The sequence below is a fragment of the Dipodomys ordii genome, unplaced genomic scaffold (assembly GCF_000151885.1).
Source record: "Dipodomys ordii isolate 6190 unplaced genomic scaffold, Dord_2.0 Scaffold111, whole genome shotgun sequence".
Lineage (NCBI taxonomy): Eukaryota > Metazoa > Chordata > Mammalia > Rodentia > Heteromyidae > Dipodomys > Dipodomys ordii.
The window spans coordinates 1,173,054-1,196,118 of record NW_012267327.1 but is presented as its reverse complement, the minus strand read 5'-3'; the positions used below and the strand labels follow the sequence as shown (position 1 = coordinate 1,196,118).

Sequence of the window (23,065 nt, the reverse complement as noted above, 5' to 3'; positions counted from 1 at the left end):
CAGACTGTTCAAGGCCTGGGCCTTCTGGACTAAGGGTAATTTTTGTTCAAGGTTATTGAGCAAGAAGGGTGACAAATGAAAGTCCTGTAAGTGTGCTTGAGACCCAACCTAAAAGAGAAGCGAAATCCCTGAAACCCAATGATGTACCCTTCCTAAGTAGGCTGCCAGGAAATTAAAGGTTGTCATGAGGGGGGACTGACAGCTATGGAGTTTGGGACAGTGAACTGAATAGAGTCTTTCACAAGTTTCTGAATAGCAGTTCAGATCTGGAGGCTGCTTTAGATGAAATGTTACTTAGAGGAAGAACAGTTAAAAAATAATAAAGGACCTGCTAGGTTACTGCAAAAGTGATTTTTTAAAATATTCATTAAAATGTACATTTATTAAAATGTATATTTATTACCTGGGGATTTTACTATGATTTAGCATCTGGGGTAAGGTCTGAAGTTCTACACTTCTAAAGCCCTGTACTGCCAGTGTGAGGTCTGAGGCTTGAGTGTAATTGTTGTACATTGATTTAAATACTCAGCATCACCCATACTTCCATAGGCTTAATTTTTCTTTCTTTATACTGCCAGTATGAAAAGACATTATGAATACTATTCATAATAAAGAAAATGCATTTTATTATCCCCTGTGGTAAATACCATACAGCTTTATTATGAGAAGAACAATGATTAAAAATAGGTATTAATAGGATCCAAATTAAATACAACTATCAACATACTGGAATTCCAATTAGAAACCAAATATTGTGCTACCCATTGACATTGTCATCTCCTCATGACACGCTGTTCACGTGTGGGAGACACCAGACAGCTGTCTGAAAGACAGATTTTTGTGATAGGTTTTGACACAGGAAATGCATCCAGGTTCCATAAAATTTAATGGATAAATGTGTGAGCAAGCAACAGCTTACTTTTAAAGAAGAGGTTACAGGATCCCTAGAATCAGTCAGGGTTTATTGTTAAGGACTTTAGGAGAGAGGAGTTCCTTATCCAAGAATTACCCAAGAGAATACCAGGTAGTGACATGGTGTTTGATGATTATTGACAATGTGTCTTTGGGTTTGATGAAACTCATCTTAGTGTTCTACTTTCAGTCATGCAAAAGAGATACATTTCTTTACCACATTAAATATTTAACTTGTGACTCATATCTGGAAGTGAGGGAATTACTGTGGTATTTTGAAATGGAGGCACAACTTTGCAGAAACACATCAACAATGTGATCTCCAAGTCCTTTTCAAATGGTAATACTCCAGGGTCCAAGAGTCTGCCAAAGCAGAACATCTGTTTCCAAGACCTAGGCTTCTGGTGCGTTCTTCTCTATGCACTATTGTTTTCTTTTGCTTATTTTCTCAATTTGTTAAACTAGATTCTGTTCTATCAAGGACCCAGGGAAGAAATGTTCAAAATTTACTTGTAATCTTAAAAACTAATTTTAATGATGATCTCGGGATTCCTAATGCTTAAATGGTACTTCATGCAACATTTGAAAATATATTTTTCTGCTCTTGCCCTGAGGCTCACTTTCCTTGCTCATGCAGTCCTCTCTCCTGCAGTCATTGCCTATGTTACCTCTGTATCCTTGAGCAGTGGAAGCTGGCGGAAGGTTTGTGCTGGTAAAATGCGCAGGCCTGGATGGGAGGCAGTTTTTTTTATCTATTACATACTCTTGCTGCCTTATCAGCCTCTTTCCTAAATGTCTATCACTCTGACCCTGCAGTTCATAATACTGTCATACTGATATCACTGTTTTTTTTTCCCCCACTAGCCTACTGCTTTTATCTAGTATCTTCTTGTCTTTGTTCTGCTTTTCTTAACTCTTTTTGAAAGGCCTGTAAGTTCTTAGAACATTTTATCCTTTTAGCTTTTGGGCTCTGGAACCACCTTGAATATACCATAAATATACTGTATCATATTTTTATTATCAAAGTACCCACTGGAGTTAACAATCCTGGATATTACTGAATAGGCTGCTATATATCTTTTGTTCTACTGTAGTGGCAGATCATAGCAGGTCTTCAGAGAATACTCATTAAATGAAGAAATTAATTTGAAGATATTTGCATTTATATATGTAGATCATAATTCTCATGCATTTAATACCATTTTGAAAATAAGGAGAAGTGAATTTTCTGTAAGAAAATTGTATTTTTGGACAAAGATGGAGTGAACCGGATGAATAGTAAGATAATTCAGGAAACTGAGCTGCTGAACAATTTGATCTTAATGAATTATTTGTAACTTCCTCCTCTCTTTTAATATTTAATTACTTAAGATATAATTAAGCATACAACAGTTAACAAAGAAATTAAGAATTTTCTAAATCCTTATGTAATCCCTTAATTGTTCTATTGTCTAGTATAAAGATTATTATTATTTAAGTTATTCTGAATTTTCTTATTTCCTTTAAATTATAAATGACTGGCATCTCTAGGAGAGACATAATGTTTTTGTTTTTATCTGCCTCGGGAATTAATTAGGTCTGGTGGATCTTGGCTATAGCATTGCATTCACTGAATAACCATTTTAAGTAAAATGTTTACATAGGTGGTCAAGAACAATGATTTTTTATCAAGATTTTAAAATGTCTTTTCAAAATTACATAGTGATGGTTCAGATACAGATGGGAACCTGAAGAAATATGCTAAACATGTGTTCATTTTCATTGATGGCAAGTCAAAGATTGTTAATAGTGCTTGACTTTGAAACACAAACCCTAGAGAACTAAATTAGACAAAGGAGCATCCAGGATGATTTTCTTATCTAGACACACGTCAAATCTAGTTATATTAAATTGTCTTTGGAAAACTCATAATTTCAATGGCAGTTCAATTAAAAAGACTTCTGTAAAGTCTATAAACATTCTGCCTCTCTGCTGTTTTTATAAACATCCTGTGTTTCTGCTATATTTTTCTATATGTACTGATAGGGGATTCTGTACCTTTGTATGAGCACTTAAGTCTTTGAAATATTAACTCTATTGTTATATCAGAATAAATCATTAGATTAGCATAATGATCTTGTCTCAGGTCAATTCATTGTGTGGTTGTCTAAATAAACATGTTTTAGAAATTAATCATTGTAAGGCTGGGAAGGTGGCTCAGTGGTAGAGCCTTGCATGCATGAGGCCCTGGGTTCGATCCCTCAGCACCACATAAGCAGGAAAAAAAAAAGAAATTAATCATTGTAGAATTCTTCTGATTCAGATCTCAGTATAATCTTATCCAATTAGGATACTCTAATTAAAAAAAAACTATTTGTTTGGGGGCTTGTGTCTGTTTCTAAGCCATTTATCTGCTACTGTCTGGCAGACGACTCCAAATTTAGTGACTTGATTTAAAATGAGTTGTTATGTGAAGAATTTGCTCGGTGGGTTGGTTAGTTCCTTTTGTTGAAGTGACAGTGACTGCAGTGCTGGGTCAGCTGGAAGATCTGTTGCCTCACATTTACAGCTACAGGCTTCTGGGGTCATTTGTGCATGCTTCTTGGGCTTCCTCACATCATGGTGTCCAGATGCAAACACACTTTTAAAAAGGCAGAGGAACTACTATAAATCTACTAAGAAATGTCCTTACTCTCTGGGTATTTAGACTATACATAGTATCATTTTCCTATTTTCTGTTAACCACAGCAAGTCATATATAATTCCATATAGAAGGGGAGAGGAAGTAGATTTCACCATACAATGAGAATGACAAAATTAATTTTTGAAATCTTAACCTCTACAAATAATATAGATTTAGTACTGTTACAAACTTTACATAAAAGGTGAAGAAACCTGTGCTATCATTATGCTAAAACAAAACAAGACAAAACTGCTAAACAGAGAGGTTAAATCAGTACCAAAGGGTATCATGTTGCTAAGTGGTTTATGCTTGAAGTTAGTTGTGGCCTCTAGGGCTTTTATCCATAGTAATATTGTACCTTTAGTGGGGAAGGTACTGAAAAAATATTAGCAGGATCTCCAAAGCTTATATGTGGCTATCATTCCACCCAAGATAACTTTGTTTTTTGTTTATTTAAGGAAACCTTAGACTCTAAGAAATAGCTCTATAAATATAGATCTATATCTATAAAATGGATGTTTGTGTTTAGAAAGTTTATGACTTTTATGGTTTCCAAAGAAGCTGTGTTGCCAACTTTTATGTTCAATTATTTGTTTCTCTTCTCCAAATTAATACCATGAATAAACCATATTCACAGTTGTATTGACATAGGGAATTATTCCATTTGCAGTCAACTGATGAGAAAGTATTTGAATCATATTATTGAGCAGCCATCAGTGATAATTTTGTAGTCTTTCCAGATTCAGATAACTTTCAAATTATTGAGTGAGATGAATGGTATATTTCTTACATCTGGTATTATCCTCTGCCAGTACATGTATCAACATATTTCCCCACCAACAAATAAAACAAACTTTTAAACAAAAATCATCATTATGGGCATACTTGTTCTACTGCATTTAACAGTTTTCATATGGTTTCAATATTCCACTGTTTACTGTTCATAAACACAAAACAGAGATTTTAGATTGCTTTTTTTTTTTAAAGTTTGCTGCCTTGTGGGTTTTCTTTGTGTTGTTTGGTTTGGTTTGTTTTGAGAACCAAGGTTATACATGCTCTTTTGTTAAGAACGGAAGAAAAGAAATGTTAGAGTAGCATATGATAGTAGAAAACAAAGGAAAACACAGACTTCAAATATACCTATGAAAGTTATGTTTTCATTGTAATTTAAACTTTTGAAATTAGTTTCTCAGCATCCTTATCTCTGGATTTTGCAGTTTAAGACTTAAACATTGAGAGGAATTTGTAAATTTAAAACATGATATAGCATTACTGTACTTTGTTATTACTGTAAATTCTGAAATAGATGCACAATTTTTGCCTGTACATACAGAGTTTTTAGGGTGGACGATACCTAGTCATTTAGTGGTGATTATCATTAGAAGGCTAACACCGAATTTATGTCCCACATCTCACTTTAAGTTAAGTTTCATAGTAGAGTCATCACTACATCTAATACCATGCTTCTTTCTACTACATCTAAATATTCCCTTAATTAACCTTGTTTTAGAAATAGAGACTCTACTTAACTAAATCTTCCTAGTACTCAGCCGTAGAACAAGTTCTGCTCATGGTAACTTTTATCAGCTCCTGAAGTCTGACACACACACACACACACACACACACACACACACACACACACACACACACACACACACACACACACACACACACACACACACACGGCTCAAGTAGCAGAGGTCTAGCCATGAGTGGAAAAGTATATATAACTGGTTTTGTATTCAAAATATTTATGGTTTTTAATCATCCAAAACATTTGTGTTGCCAAGAACTGGTGAACTACAAAAATAGCTATCTCGCCTATTCTCATTGATTTGAAAAGACAAAATTTCTCCATGAGTCATTATCTTATACTGTCACAACAAATACGTGATTAATGGAAAAAATACATACATCTGATTAATGGAAGAAAAATGTGGTCTATGAATCCCATGATCTTGTGTGGCTAGTTATATGTTATTTTCCTAGTGTTATACTGTAAACATCAAAGCTTGTCCTGTATATCCTTTGCCTTTTATTTTAAAAATATGGCATTATAATAAAGAACCCTTCTTTGGGGGAAGTTCCTGTGAGACTTCTATGTGGAAAGGACTAATAGTAAGTTTTAGAAATTTGGAAATCAGATTGATATGTGGTGAACAAAGCAGAGATGACTTTTGGATTTGAAAGCCAAAGCCTCATTGTTTCTAGGGGGCCATTTAGAGGATGTGAGACATTGTACTGGGTTTGAAAATCTGTTTGCTCTTCTATAGACATATTTCAGATTTAGTGGAAAAAATTAATTTAATAGCTCTTTAGAGACAGTTACATTTCTTGTGGAAAATAGGGCAATTAAAAATGTAATAAAGAGAAAAAGCATTTACAGTACAACAGTTCTACCCGTCACATTTCTATTGTTAATGTCATTGTGTGTATATTCTGTATCTTTTTCTATTTACAAATTATCTGTAATGTGAAACTTAACCTTTTAATAGAAACAAAGGTTCTATGAACTTAATTGTACTCAATGTATTATTTATTATCCTATTTTTGCCATTTATCTCCTACACTCCAGATGTTATGATATCACACTCATATCAGATTATGCCTGAAATAATTGGGGACAGGTATTGTTTGGTAAATTTATACCTTTTTATTGTTATATTTCGGTCGGCCATAGTTTAGCCTCAGAATAAGAGGCAGACAAATCCCATGCTTTTAGTTTTCTTTTGTCAGTATTGTACACCATGAGCATTAGACAGATGAGACATTTTTCCCCTGTGTGGTTCACTTGCCTTTCTACTTGCTCCATTACATGTCAACAAATTTGAAGTGAGACAGAGGTATCCATGAGGAAAATTTCCAGAGCTAAGGTGAAGAAACTGTTAGGGAAGTGTTAATGTTGTGGGAAACTGTTAGTACAGCAAATGTGCGCTATTTACTTGAGTATTTGCAAACTTCACCTGCTTGTGACAAACAGAATTTCTTTGTCTTACTATATCCTGTTTGCTCCAGCTTGAAGAAAGGAAAATAATGCTAGCGAATTAAAAGAAAAAATCATGGAGCTCTTAGAACTATCTTTTTTCTTATTACAGACGAATCCTGGATTTTTAATTAATGAAGCTTTTGATAAAAAAAGCTGTAAATTTGGTGGATTTGTATGCACTCTTTCTATAAATAGTATTGTATGCCACTCCTATCCATTGATTAGCATTGTTTTGGAGTCAGTAATTCCTTTCATATTTATTTATTTATATTTAGTTAGTAGGTCCTGTGGCTTGAACTCAGAGCCTGGGCACTGTCCCTCAGCTCTTTATCTCAAGCCTAGCACACTACCACTTTGAGCCACAGTTCCACTTCTGGTTTTCTGGTGGTTAACTGGAGATAAAGGTATAATAGACTTTTCTGCCCTGAATGGCTTTGAACCAGGGACCCTCAGATCACAGCCTCCAGAATAGCTAAGATTACAGGCACCCAGCTCATTGCATTTTTTATTAATACTTTTATGGTGTCAAATGTTCAAACATTTAACATTTTGACTGTTTTGTGTAACAAGTTGTTACAGGTTTGAGACTTTCTCTTTTTTAGCAAACTCTTGTGATAGTGTAGAAGTCAAATTTAGTATGTGTATCCTTCATGGAAAAACTGTGGCAAGTGAAGTGGGGGATATTTAATGGCCTCGTATGTCACATACAGAGATATCCCTGTGTTGAATATTTGAATATGAAACTGGTGCAGATTAAAGTTTGACATTAGCCATTTAATCAAAGATGGGCTCATTGAGAATGGCTTAGCCCAGAGTATGGATGAGGAAATGCAGTGGAACATTCTCACAGAATTCAGAGTAGTGTAAGAAAGCTGGAAATGCAGCTTGGTCCCATAAACAGTATACATTATTTTTCTTTCTTTCTTTTAAACAAGAAATCACATAGTACATTAAAAACAACAACAAAGAAAAACCTCTATGTCCATATCTTGGAGTTCATTTCGCTTAGCATTATCTTAGGTGCTCATACGTGCATAGCTATTGGGCTAGTTTGCTCATCTAGACAGCAGACATTTTTTTTTTTTGCTAGTCCTGGGGCTTGAACTTGGGGCCTGGGCACTATCCCTGAGTTTCTTTTGCTCAAGGTTGCACGCTACAACTTGAGCCATGGAGCCATTTCTGGCTTTTTCTATTTATGTGGCACTGAGGAATTGGACCAGGGCTTCAGGCAAGCACTCTATCACTAAGCCACGTTCCCAACCAACAGTAGACATCTTAAAGCAAATATTATTTCAGGAGAATTTTCCACTCTGTTCCATTCAATAAAATCAAAACCCATCCTAAGTATATCCAAAGTAGTTAGAAATGAAAATGAAATGAAGTAAGGGAAGTAAGAATTTTTCTTCTGGGTTGAGGGTAGGCTTAAGAAAAACAAACCAAAAAAGCTGGCTGTTTCTTTCTTTTTTATGTATTTAAAATTAAAATGGAGAACCAGAGGAAGTTAAGGCAAATTAATTAAGTTGCTACTTTAGGTATATTGCTAAAGCTTTTATTTGTTTCAATTGTAGACTAGTGAAGAAGGCAAACAGCAAAAAAAGTGAGTCCAGATTTCATTCTTCAAAATGATTATCTTTAAGTAGTTGTACAGAGTAGTTGTCATTTAATAATGTGTTTGAATACAGTATATCTGGATCAGTGAACATTCTCATCCACTCCTTTTTTCCTCTCCCCTTCCCTCACTCTTCCCTCACACTTCTTAATTTTATAGGAGATATATTGGGGTTTTGATTATATTTCTTTCCTCTTTTCCTCTTCATTCCTCTACCGTATTCCCCTTGACCCTTTCCAGTACCCACTTCTTATTTGAGATCTCCCTTGAATCTACTTTATTTCAATTAATACATTTGTGTACAAAATTGCATGCCACCCAGTGTATTTACTTAGGAGTTTATAAGATAAATCTAGTTTCCACATATAAGGGAAATCATTCATTCTTTATCTGTCTGGACCTGACTTACTACACGTAATTTTTCTAAATCGATCTTTCTTTCCTTTTTTCCTTCTTTCTTTCTTTCCTTCCTTCCTTCCTTCCTTCCTTCCTTCCTTCTTTTCTTTCTTTCTTCCTTTCTTTCTTTCACCCATCCATCTATTCAGGAGCATCTGGGCTGATTTTATACCTTAATTGTTGATTTTCTTGTTCTTCCCAGGTCAGATTTGTCAAGCAAATTTAAAGGTCAGGCTTTCTCATCTTACCCATGTCATGAAAGTACAGTTTAAATTTTTTGGGGAAAAAGAACCAAAGAAAATTGCTTTGTTCTGTTTATTTCTGTATGAGTCCCATAGCAATTATGACTTTCTAGTTAGCTTGAGGAACTTTCATTGCAGTTTTTCAATGAATTAAAAAAAGGCTTCTCTCTTTGTTTTTCTCTCTCTCTCAACTAATACAATAGTCTCTATTTTAAAGATTTATTCAAAAGGATGTTTGTGACAGGTTAGGTTTAATCAAAAGATACCTAATATTAAAGACAAAGAGTTTCCTTTATTGAAATAGGTACTTGTTAAGACTTTAAGGAGGATGAAAATATGAGTGATCATATCATACAGACTTCATAATAAATTTTCCCAATAAAGCCATTTGTTGCAATCATGTTAATCCTCTCTGTCATGGCTGCAAAGTTACACTAACTGGAGTTAAAAAGTGATTGGGGAAGCTTTATGGACTGTATCAGGATAAGATTTATAGTAGTCCTCTTCTTCATGCACACTGCTTCCATAATCCTTGGAAATGTAGTCTTTAGGTTATATTCCTTATGAATTTCTTGTGTTAAGTGGACACTAACAATCCAATCTTTCTATAATTTTATTTTTAAGTCACTCTGGCTACAATTAAAGTGTACTGCCTCCCACATTGTATTATTATAATGTATCTTCATGGTTTCTGTGCTATGCTGTGTAGTAATATTTAAAAATTTTCATTTAATTATTTTTGTTACCAAGTAATTTTGGTACCAAGTAATTGAACCCAGAGCCTCATGCATGCTAAGTAAGCACTCTATCACTAAGCCATATTCCTAGCCCTGTGTGGTAATTTTATTAAGACTGCATCTTTCTTAGCCACTTGTTTACCTCCAATGTCCTTATAGTGTTGGGTATTGCTATTGCTACCTTAAACTATACAAACTTACTCAAAAAATGGTGAAGTTTTATCAATCTCAAAATAACTATACTAACCCACTCTAGTTTACATGTTTTATTATTAGCTTTGTGAGGTAATTTTAAAGTAGTATGATATACAAGACTCAATCCAAGAACAAAAGTTACATGACAATTTGTTCTTTCTTTTTTATTTTTGTTTAGTTTTGTTTTTACTCCTCCCCTCCCTTGATTTCTTAGATTACACTAATATTCATATCTTTAATAGTTTACCAGATCAGCTAGTGTTTCAAAATAACTTATGGAGATATCATTTGCTATACATAAATTCACACAAATTAACAAAATGGTTCAACTAGTGATGGCTAGTGGATGATACATAGCAATAAGTAACTTCCCTTAGAAAGAACTTGTGTCACAAAATTCTTAGTAGATTAGTTACAGTCATCTTTGTATGATTATCATATTTTTGTCAAGAAATTTCTCAGTTTAATATCTCAGTGTTAGTGACAGGGACATACTCTTAATTAGTAATCACCAAAGAGATGAAGTGGAACAGTGGCTCACTGGTACGGTGCTAGCTATGAGCAAAAAAGCTCAGGGACAGTGAATATGCAGGCCCTGATTTTAAGCCCCAGGACAGGCACACACACACACATATAAAAAGGTCATTTACATGTATGTGAGCTATATGCACATGTTGAGATGTTTGTGTGCAAATATAAATAGAAAAGAACTATAAATTCTGATAATGTGAAACAAATCTCTGAAGTGTTCCAGTATACTTAAAAGTGAGAATTTGATTTTCCATACTGAAGGAAAAATGAAACTGTGTACATATTTGAGAACTAACCAGCGTTTCATACATATGCAGTAGTGATTATAAATGATACATTGTTACTATTTCTGTTTTAAACTTGTGTGTCTGTAGCCAGTGGATCAAATGCCCAAGATGTGACACAGGCTTTGTGTGTCAGACTTTAGATCTAATAAGTAGAAATGAAAAACATTTGGATCTGATTAAAGAACAAAGGAACCAAGAGGTAGAAAGCAACCATTTCAGAAAATAGAGAACAGTTGGTTCTCCCTAATTATAACCATACTGAATTTTTAAAATTATGTTTCAATTGAGAATTCTGTGGAAAATTAACCCTCTAGCCTAATTATAGAAATAATATATTACAGATTTGTTCAAGGTGATTTATGCTTTCCTTAGGCTCAAGTATAGAAATGTTATTTGCAGTTTTTAATGGGACAAGTCTTTTCTTTGATGTAAGAAAGCAGTTCAGTTTTCATTTGCTAATACCCATTATTTTATATCTGCCATATCTAAATGAGGAAATCTGGTCTATATGTGAGACTCATCTGATTCTAAGATTTGCACTTGGATAGACTGAGATGTGATGAAGTATGACTGGATGTTAGAAAACGATGGTGCATTTTTGTATAATAATGAGACTCCCTGCTAAGAAGTGGCAAGGCATTACATGCATAAGATGGAAGTAGCTAGCAATTTCATTTTTACAGTGATTTTTATTGAGATGGTACCTTAATGCTTTCTTTCAATTCATTTATATATTCCCTTTTTATACTATCTTCATTTATTTTGTATTCATTTTACCTAGGAAGTTACATGTTTTTTCTTGTGAAAAAACAGAGGGGTTACAATTACCTGAGCAAGGTAATGAGTACATTTCTTTTCAAGCATTGTTGCCTCCTACTTAGTTTTTCCCCTACCATCCCTTCCCTCCCATCTCCACAACTATACTTCCCTCACTACCCCCTCTGCACCCATTCCTCCCCCCCCCTCCTTAAATTGTAAAGTTTTGTTTTTCGACATAGCATCTTATGCATTTCATTGTTGCAATGAGTCAACCTGTATCCCTATTTAAACAATTTGTTTTTTCCCTTCCCCTCCACAAATTATACCAACATCGAATACAGTGAAAACTGGGGTTATGACGTGGGGAAGGGACATACAAAGCAACAAAAAAAAAATCACCTGGTATCTTATAAATACATTAGAAACAATAGCAAGAAAGAAAAAACTACTTGTGTCCTTATCTTGGGGTTCATTTCGCTTAACATCTTATCTGACCGTTTCTCCTTGTCTCAGACATATACTAGTTATTGCAAATAAGGGAAACCATGGGACCTATGTTTCTTTGGGCCTGGCTTACTTCACTTAATATAATTTTTTCCAAGTCTTTCCATTTCCTAACAAATGGGGCAATGTCATTTTTTTTGTTGGGGGCTTGAATTCCATTGTGTATATATACCACATTTTCTTGATCCATTCATCTACTGAGGGGCATCTGGGTTGGTTCCATATCTTAGCTATGGTAAATAATGATGCAGTAAACATAGTTGTGCTGGTAGCTTTAGAATAGTCATGTTTGTGATCATTTGGGTAAATGCCTAAAAGTGGGATTGCTGGCTCATAAGGGAGCTCTATGTGGAGTCTTTTGAGGAACCTCCATACTGCTTTCCACAGAGGTTGAACAATTTTTCACTCCCACCAACAATGCAGTAGGGTTCCCTTCTGTACACATCCTCTCCAGCATCTGTTGTTATTAGACTTCTTGATTATAGCTATTCTAACTGGGGTGAGGTGGTATCTCAGTGTTGTTTTGATTTGCATTTCTTTTATGGCTAGGGAGATTGAGTATTTCTTCATGTGTCTATTGGTTTCTTTTGTTAATGCTTAACCAGCTGGACACCAGTGGTTCATGTGTATAATTCTAGCCACTCAGAGACTGAGATATAGAGCATCATGGTTTGAAGCCAGCTCAGCCAGAAAAGTCCTTGAGGCTTTATCCCTAAAATAACGAGAACAAGGACTGGAAGCATGGCTCAAGTGGTGAAGTGGCAGCTGAGCAAACAAGCCAAGCAGGTGTGAAGCCCACAGTTCAAAAAGCCCCCCCCAACCCAAAAACTAAACAACAACAACTAAGATCAGTGAAAAACAGTAACATTATTTAGTAATTTTGTTTGGGTTGTTTGTTTATTATCTTAACATTAGGTATTTGAGACTGACCAAAATCAGGTTGTAGTGTTAAGAAATGGTAAGATGATGGTGTTACTTTACAGTATGAATCCTCTTTTAACTGTATTTGAATTCTTAGATATCTGGAAATGAAATGGAGACAATACCTGTTACTCCCTTCTTTCTAAACAATCTTTTCCTACTACTGTGGCTTTTTTTCTTCTAAGACAAATTTCAGTATGATTTTAGACATTCAAATCAATTTTGGATTCCCATTTCTTTTCAATAGCATCTCTTAATGAGAAGCACATATTAGAATTGCCCAGGGAACCTGCACATATGTGAAACTCATCCTTAGAAAATCTGACTATTAGGCGGCTAGGGCAGAGTATTGGTAGAAATATTACTTTGCTGATTTCCAGGCCTCTCTGTATGTATTGCCTAAATCAGAGCTACTTCTCTGCCTCTGTTTTTTCTTCCTGCTGCCCACTGCTCAGGTCCAGTCTTGTCAAATAGATGTTACATGAATAGTTAGTTTAATTTCCTGTCGGTATACTTCTATACAAAAGGATATTTATAACCTATCTATAGTTTACTTTGATCCTGTTTACTCCAACTGTATTGTTCTTTCTAACTGTCCCTTTTATATTTGCTGCATGATACCATTGTCTTTTCCAGTCTCCCCCATTTGCTGTCCCCTCCCCAAAGTCTTCCTGTCAGGACCACATCGTATTAAGGACTAGATTCTACATATAAGTGAAAGTATGTGATGTTTCTTTGAGTTTAGCATATCTCAACACGAGAATCTTCATTTTCACCATTTTCCTCTAAATAATATAATTTTATTCTTTTTGTGGCTAATAATACTCCATTATCCATATACATACAAACATGTATGCATACACACACATAAACACTCACATTTGTAGCATTATTTTGTATCCAGTCATTGTTACTTTGTTTGACGTCTAAGCTGTTGTCCTATCTTGGCTATTGTAGTAGTGCTACTGTAAACATGAGTGTAAATATCTCTTTTGTATATTGATTTACATTCCTTTAGGTACATGCCCAGGAGTAGTCTAGCAGGAACATATGGTAGTTCTACTTTTGTTTCTTCAGAAACTATATGGTAGTTCTGGGTTTTTTGTTTTTTTTTTGTAATTTTATCTATGGGAATTTCCATTACTGATTTGCACAGTAGTTGTACTAATTGACATTCCCACTAACAGTGTTAAGTATGAATGTTTCTTCTCCACACATTCTTGCCAACGTTCTGGTTGGTTTTCTTGATGAAAGCCATCCTTGACTGGGGTGAGAGTACATCTCACTGTTGTTCTAATTTGTATTTCATTTTTTGCTAACGATGTCATATGTTTCTTCAAATAATTATTAGCTACTTCAACTTTTTTAATGAACTGTCCCATTTGATTGTTCATGTATTCTTGGATTACTTGTGATGGGTCTTTGGGTGCCCTAAAATCAATTCAAAGGAGATAATAAGACCTGAAACATTAAAACTACAACATGGAAGTGTAGGAAAACATTGGAAGATACAGACACCAGGCAATAACTTTGGGTTTTTTTTGTACTTTTTTCAATATAAAAATACTGCACAAAGGGGTTAGAGTTACATGAGCAAGGTACTGAGTACATTTCCTATTGAGCATTTGTTGCCTCCTCCTTTGTTCAGAGTAGGGCTCTATTAGCTCAACAAATAACAGCAAGAATTGACAAATGGGATTGCATCAAAAAACTCCTCATGAAAGAAAATGATTTTCAAAATTAAGAGAGCACCCACAGGATGAGACAAAAATCTGTTCAAGCCATTCTTCATATGCTATTGAGAATCTATCAGTTGTGAGGCTTGCACTCTGGGAGCTCTTTTGCTCAAGGCCAGTGCTCTGTCACTTTAAGCCACAAGCCCACTTCTGGTTTTTGAATGGTTAATTGGAGATAAGAGTCTCACAGGAACTTTTCTGCCCCAGCTAGTATCAAACCAGGATCCTTAGATCTCAGTCTCCTGAATAATTATGATTACAGGCGTGAAACATCAGTGTCTGACTTTTCACCATCTTTATACTCCAGGTCTTTCATCTTTCAAGCATCTACTTTCTAGATTCTCCTCTAATGACAGATTTCTTCTACTAACTCAAGTAGAAATAGTCACACTAGATTTTGTGTGTATCTTTTATATTGGACCACATTTTAACATATTTTTTATTGTAAAGACACTGTACAGAGGGGTTACAGTTACATGAGTAAGGTAATGAGTACATTGTTATTACCCCTTTGTTTTTCCCTTACCATCGCTTTCCTCTCTATGTCCCCAACTCTTCCCTCTCTCCCCAAAGTTGTAAAGCTCATTTTCAACAGTGTCTTGCACACCTTATTGTTACAATGGGTCAACCTGTATCCTTATTTCAGCTTTTTGTTATTTCCCTTCCCTTCCCCAAATAGAAAAATGTATATACAAGATGTAGGACACCAGTGCCCTACATCAAATACAGTGAAAACAGATGTTATACGGGGGAAGAACATTCAAGAGAAACAAAAACACTACATAGTACATTACAAACAACAACAAAGATAAAATCTTTTGCGTCCCTATCTTGGCATTCATTTCACTTAGCATTATCTTATTTGACATTTGACCACATTTTAATGAAATACTTAGATCTTCCATTAAACTGAATTTTTGAAATCATATATCTTATGCTCTTCATGCTCCTGTTAAATTAATATATGAGTAAATTACCATATGAAAGCCTATTAAGAATTTAAGTGCTTGATTAAGAATCATGATCAACCAACAAAACTTCAGTAGATATACAAACCTCTATTTGTAATCTCTGTTGAAATCTATATGCATATAGAGATTTATTTTTCTGTTTATTTTTCCTATATCCGTAGACGAAATCTCACAAAACTGTCCCTCATCTTCAGTCACATGCTGGCAGAAATTAAAGCAATCTTTCCCAACGGTCAGTTCCAGGGAGACAACTTCCGCATTACTAAAGCAGATGCTGCTGAATTCTGGAGAAAGTTTTTTGGAGACAAGTAAGTAAAAATCATTGTTATAGTTTGGATTCATATCTCAAAGTCGACCCCATTTTGCTTCTACTTGAACATGCTTTAGATTTTGCAGGGGTATTTTGAGAAAATATATTAACTATTTTTGAGAAGTATTTTCTTTGTTATTACACAGTAAGAGTCAGATTATATAGGTTTATGTATTTGGTGAAAATTAATTGAGTCGGTGGATATATATAAAATGGTTTCACCACGTAAGAAGCTCCTAATTTTTGTAACAGTACATACCTAATCACATATACAAAATAAATAGGAGTGGGCTATGGACTTTCAAAAACCATATCAAGACATTGCTAACATTAAGAGAGGGAAACGGTAGCTTTGAAATCACAGAAATCAAAGGCTGCTTCCTGCAGGAGGTGGTTCCTGGATCCTTAAGCTTGGTGAAGATCTGAAACTGAAGTATGAGACCACCCTGGCCCAGGCATTCTTTTCATTACTACACAAAATACATTATGTGTGAACAAGACATGTAGATCATGTAATCACAGAGCTACATTATAAAACAATGAGAGAGAGGTGTGTTCCAATAGCTATTTCCCAGTCGGACAAAAAATCTGTGTAGCAATCTAAGTGGTATAGCTTCAGTATAATATACATAAAACAAAACCTTCTGTAAGATGATCAAGAAATGAGCATGAGAACCTTTAATGAGGTAAGTAGCACCTTCAGAAAGTCATTGAGAGAAGGAAATACCTTGTGTTAAAAAGAAGGACAGTGGATTTTACATAGTTTTGATTTTAGTACTGTGCTAATTGTTTCTTTAACACTGTGTTATTACATAACCAATGAAATAAGATATATTAAAATTTGGGATCTTTTTATGGATTCAATGCTTTGACACAAATGGAAGTGTTGCCTTCGTTTCCCTTTTTTAAAATTAGTTAACAAATTACTAGATCTCACATGATTAGTCAATACTTAGACAGAGTAAGAAACATTTTAATAAAGAAAGTATTTTTTTGTTTTGTTTCAGAAAACCTTTTTTTTTGGGGGGGGGTGGGTTTGGGGCTTGAACTCTGGGCCTGGGTGCTGTCCCTTAGCTCTTCAGCTCAAGGCTAGCACTCTCCCACTGCTCAAGGCTCGCACTCTCCCACTTGAGTAACAGTGCCAGTTCTGGTTTTCTGGTGGTTTATTGGAGATAAAGTCTCTTGGCCTTTCATGCCCGGGCTAGCTTTGAACCCCGATCCTCAGATCTCAGCCTCCTGAGTAGCTAAGATTACAGGCATGAGCCATTGGCACCTGGCTGTTTTTGTTCTTTGAAAAGAATCTTTTCATGTAGTTCAGGCTGTCCTCACATAAGCTATGAAGCTTGGGGAGCCTTGAACTTAGAATTTTTTTTCTTTCTCAAACTGCTAGAAATGCAGGTGAAATTTGCCTTAAAAATATTAACAATTTGACTTAAAAATACTAACACCTACAGCTACTTAGGATGCAAAGTCTAGAGGATCGCAGTTCAAGGCCAGCCAGAACAACAACAACAACAACAAAAATTTAGCAAGACTACATCTAAGCAATTGAGCCATGTATGGTGGTTCCCATCTTTGTTCCCAGGTAAGCAGGGGGCTTTAGGTAGGAGAATGCTGTTCTAAGAATGGACCCAGGCAAAAATGTGACAACCAAACCCCCCAAATAACTAAAATTTGAAAAGCTGAGAATGTGGCTCACGTGGTAGAGCACTAGTGCAAAGCCCCAAATTTAGACTCCAGTACCACCAAAACTAAAGTCTGTTTTTTAGTTTGTTGTTGTTGTTAGTTGTGGTGGTGTTGGTCGTGGGGCTTGACCTCAGGGACAGGACAGTGTCTCTGAGCTTTTTTAAGGCTAGCACTCTACCACTTTGAGCCACAGGGCCCTTTGTGGTTTTCTGGTGATTAATTGGAGTTAAGAGTCTGCCCAGGCTGACTTTGAACCATGATCCTCAGATCTCAACCTCCTGAGTAGCTAGGATTACCTGTGTAAGCCATGGCTTATTTTCCACTTCTGATAATGAAACATTCTGAATTACTTTTAAGCATTAAAAGAGAAAAAAACAGTTTTGCAAGTAACATAGACATCCGTTCATTCTAAAAATCTAAGTATTTATAACATTCTTATGTCCATTTACAAGTGAGGAATTAAAAGTATTCCTATTCCTGAATTATATAGACTGTATTAAGTAACATTAGTGAAATTAATGAGCTGGATTGAAAAGGAGAGGTTTTCAGTTTGTGTATTGGTACAAGCTTAGTGCAAACACTTAATAATTTGGAAGATAAATTTTTTCTTAAAGTTTAAAGAATATATATGGATGGATTCTTTATAGTAGTTAACTTCGTGCAAAGTGGAATTTCTTGGTGACTTAGAAAATTGTTTACTTGATATAAGGTCAGTAAGAAATGGAAACTTGTTCACATGTTTTTCTTTGAAGGGTTTACTTTGCTGATACCTCAAGCCACAGAGAATGATGCAGTTGAGACATCTTTATTTTTTTTAATTTATAACCACAGACATCAGCGGACTCAAATTTCTATCCTACTGCCATGTTTGTGAAATAACTACCACATTTTAAATGGGGGGGGAACCCTTAAAATGCTGATTAAGTAGTCTCCCAGCTTCCTAAATCCTTTTTCTTTTGTCTCTTGTTCTCAATGACCCCAGGAAGCTCTGAAATTTAACTCTTTGTTTTAGTTTTGAGAGCAATATTTCAACTTAACACATATTTATAGGAGTATTAGAGAAACTAAGCTTTTACCTCACAATTCCACATGTTTTATTGGCTTAATGAACAAGTGGGCGAATGCTGAAAACTTCCTTGGTTTGAATTCTTTTCTCTTTGTTTCCCTGACTACTCGCTTGCACTTCCTTAACATGATTCTTGTTTTCAAACATTCCTGTCATCTAGCTTACTACACATTGATACCTTTCCAAATGTTTAAAGACAGCACTGTTTTTCAAATACCAACCATTAAGAGGTTAGTTTTTGATTTTAGAACAGATTTTTATTTTATCATGTAGACTTTTATCCTAAGGCCTGTTACTGGCTTATTTTCCAAACGAACAGAATCAGCGGTAACAAAACGTTACCACTGAATTAAGATTGGAAGCCAGCTGTTGTTCATAGGTCTATATAAGACTGAAAAAGACAGTTCCAGATTTAAACCTCATGAAAACAGGGAATAGCAGAACACAACACAAAACTAACCATCTGGCTAGTGCTTCATTTTGTAATTCTTAACCTTTTCAAGTTGTGGCAGGACTAGATGAGCCCCTGAGTTCCTGGCCAAGGCTGTGCCTACTTAGAGGAGCACAAGCGATCAGCAGCACTAAATGTATCATGGCAAATTGACTGGGGAATTTCTCAATGGTTAATTTTTTATACAAACACACACAAACATTTTGGGGGTACTTTGTTCTGTACTCAGGGTCTTCTGTTTGCTAGGCAGGCACTCTACTGCTTGAGTCATACTTCTAGTCCAGTATGTTAACTGTTCAGTCACGCTTTTGTTCTCTTACTCTTTGCATGAGGAAATAGTAGAAATATGTAGAGAAAGAAAGAGGACAAGTTATACAAAACAACATTCAAAATATACAAAAGCTGAATCTTTATACTTTGGAACAGCAGTTTTTAATGCAGAATCTTTTCAGCAAGAGGGTTATAAAATGTGTTTTTAGCTGTTAAGGAAAGAAAAGACAAGGTTGGGAGGGAAGGAGACATTAAATATGCCTAGACTGTGTGGCCCTTATTTTTCTGAACAAGACAAGTAGCTAGCAGTTGGAGACTTAGTCATGTATTTCCAAACAAACCATAATTCAAAAAGAACCAATCCATTATAATTCTGGAATCTTCTTTGATGTGCTCTTTTTCTCACTTAGTTTTTCTTTTTCTAGTTCAAGTCCAGATTCTTCCCTGAATTATTGCAACAGCATTCTGATAGGTATCCTTGTCTTAAATAAGAGGGTATCAAGGTGTTCTGAAAGTAGTACTCTTTTCTAGGAAGCAGAGTTAATTGTTCCAGTCATTTACCATGAATATTAATTCTGGGAAAGTCTAAAACTCCATCCACCCAACAACCTTTTGGAGATAGGTTTGTTTAGTCTGTTATTGTTGTCCTTTTCTAGCTTTATCTCTATTAGTTCATCTGCAAAGGAACAAAATATGCAACATTCTATTCATCTCTCCTCTTCTATACTTCTTTTTTTTCACATTATCTTTGTTGTCCATTATTAGTTGAGTGGTCTCTATGCCAAACCTGGTCAGCATTGCTACTGTGAAAACTTCCTATGAGTATCTGAAGTACATGTCTTTATTCCATGTTGATGGATACCTGAGCTCACATCCCTCCTACTGGATTGCAATGAACTGCTGACACATTTATATTTCATTTCCTGCTAGATTTGTGAGTTACTTTGAAAGCACAAATTCTCTTACTCCCCTGTGCTTTTCAGAGCCTGGCACATTTCCTGGAAGGAGTAGGCACTAATAATTACAGACTACCTGCATACTTGCATGGATAGATAAATTTGTACCAATTTACTGTAAACTAACTTGTCATCCTATAATTCTAATCCCTAGGTGTCTCTTCTTTTTCCTTCTTTATTTCTATGCTTTTCTTCAAGCCCAGTTAAAATTTCTCTTTTTTCTGCATATTTCCTTAGTTGTCTGCAGCCTTAAATACAGTTTGCCACCATGATCCTTGTATTTTTGTTACATTTTAAACATGTTTATATTATGGTATATGTGTTTTAATACATAGCTATTTTTCCTGATTGATTGTGAAGCTCTCCAATGACTTCTTTTATACCAATTAGTGAAAATAAGACATTTTTAGAGCTACCATATGTCAGATTTTGTATTCAACATTCCTACATATATTAGCTGCATTTTCAATACATTAAAAAATTAAGGGTTATTGAATGAGTCCTTTTGAGTATTTTATACATTGTAGACTCTCAGTAGTTGTTGATTGGATATATATATATATATATATATATATATATATATATATATATATACCTTTTCCCTCCTTTATGATTCTGAGTTCCTTCATTTATGCTGTGGGCATCAGTAACTTTGTCTTATTTGACTCTTCTCTGATACATCAATTATTGGAGTTTTCTATGTCTTTACTCATATTATTTCTTAGAGTTCATTCCATTCACCACATTACACTTATTACTATCATCTGACCACCTGATTCTTAAGTTCTTTTTTCTGCTTTCATTGTTACAGTAAAATCATTCATCTGGATATAATATTTTCTGTTAATCTATGATTAACAGAATCAATATATTATTTATGAGCTTCACGCAGTCAGTTTATTTATTCATCTTTTGTGTTTTAGAAGTAGCTCAGCACAGTGTGTAATGTGTAGATTTTTCAGGAATTGTGTTCATTAAATTCAAGTGAATTTTGCAGTATAGAATGTGCATTATGAAATGGAAGGATGGAGGGCAGAGATCACTTACGTTGGCATGTAAGCAAGAGCTGAAACATAGTGTCTAAAATTCCTGTGTTTCCAAATTTTAGATCTAGCACTCATACCTGTATGCCAAATAAAGAAACATGGCAAAGAGCAGAGAAAGGAGATTTATTAGACAACACTTTAGCTCATCTTCCACCGAGTGAACAGACTTGAGGTTTATATATATAAATAGACAAAGAGCTTGGGGAAAGGGAGAGAGAAATATGCATAAACCGTTGCAGGCACAGGTTTGTTCAGGTGGTCATTATCCTAGTCCTTATGTTGGGAGGGGTTCTGTAGAAGTTGTTTTCTCTTCTTCACTTGAAGGTTGTAACCTAGTAAAACATAAACAAGTCATTGGTGCCTGGAAGTGACCTGTCCCATTCTGGATTCCCAGGAGGCTATAAAGTGATTGCAGGAAAGAATGGCTCAGGGTAAAGGACATAGATACAAGATGGAAGGAAGCTGAGATTCCTAGCTTTTATCCTGCTTTTAGTTAATTTGCAGGTCTAAATAAGTGCTTTTCAGCAAAAGCAGTGTAAGTACATGTTACAGAGTCAGCATTCACTCCTGATTCTGTCTGCAGCACTCTAGTTTTATCACTTGGGATGACTTTTCCATACATCTTTTTCTTCATTTGTAGGTTTATCTCTAAAAATACCAATTATTAGCATTGCCATAGAAGTTGAAAAAGCTAAAGTCTACATAGAAATTACATAAAATTGCCTAGTAAAATAGCCAATATGTATTGTGAATTAATTAATTTGAACCTTTAATAGAATCTAAAATGACACATAGTCATTATTAATTCGACAATTAATGCAATTAATATTTGATCTTATATATTAGTTCCATTCTCTCTAGCAATGTAAAGTACAAGCACGAGCCAAAAAAGAGCATTAAAAATACAACAATAGAAAGGTTCTGATACTGCATGTGTCTCCACCCGTATAAAAGTGGGAGAAGATAAGAAATGATCTTGCTTACCAGGGGTGAAAGACCATCTACAGACCTGTTCATGACTTTACATTTGATTTCCTGAGGAAGTGTTGTAGCCCTTCTGCATTTACTCTTTGCCTTTAATAAAGAGGGAAAATAATTTATATCCTCTCCAGTGAATGAACTATGTTTTTACTAATATATTAACTGCATCAGTTTTATTAGCATATTAACTGGATCAGTTTTCTCACAATTAAGGAAACAGTAACCTAATTAGGCATGCAGTCAAAATTTAGGACTTTTGTAGTCAGAACTAGCAACAGGTTCTCTTGAAAGAAATAGAGAAAAAGAGAACTGACCGCTTTCCAATTGCTAGTTCATATTTTCATTTAGCCAACTCACGTTATTGTCCATTTAACAATCAAAATATCTTTATGTAAATAGGAAAATAAAATTACTGCAGGTTTATGTTGTTCAGTTCCTTGTAAGACGTTTCTCAATACTAAAAGGAAAAAGATGGCAAATTGTATTTCTCTAATAATAAGCAGAGTATATTCATTTTGGTGAGATGAGGTATACATGTATGATAGTTAACGTCAGCTCTTTGCTGATTTGAAAAGTACCAGGAAATCCTACAGAATAAGTTGGGTTACTGGTGTAAGAGCAGGAGGAGCAACCACCTCTGTGGGGAAGCAGGAGGAGCACCCACCTCTGTGGGGAAGCAGGAGGAGCACGCACCTCTGTGGGGAAGGTGGAGGAGCACCCACCTCTGTGGGGAAGCAGGAGGAGCACCCACCTCTGTGGGGAAGGTGGAAGAGTACCCACCTCTGTGGGGAAGCAGGAGGAGCACCCACCTCTGTGGGGAAGCAGGAGGAGCACCCACCTCTGTGGGGAAG

At 35.2% G+C, this 23,065-nt stretch overlaps 1 protein-coding gene across 4 annotated transcripts in view; it reads left to right on the top strand.

The window, feature by feature from the left end:
• The window catches only part of Cblb (Cbl proto-oncogene B, E3 ubiquitin protein ligase), a 164,865-nt gene that overhangs the window by 65,698 nt on the left and 76,102 nt on the right, over positions 1–23,065 (top strand). For all 4 annotated transcript variants that reach the window (XM_013028556.1, XM_013028557.1, XM_013028558.1 and 1 more), the window contains exon 4: positions 15,610–15,756. In XM_013028556.1, coding sequence (XP_012884010.1) covers positions 15,610–15,756 — 147 coding nt within the window. The remainder of the gene's footprint in view (positions 1–15,609; positions 15,757–23,065) is intronic.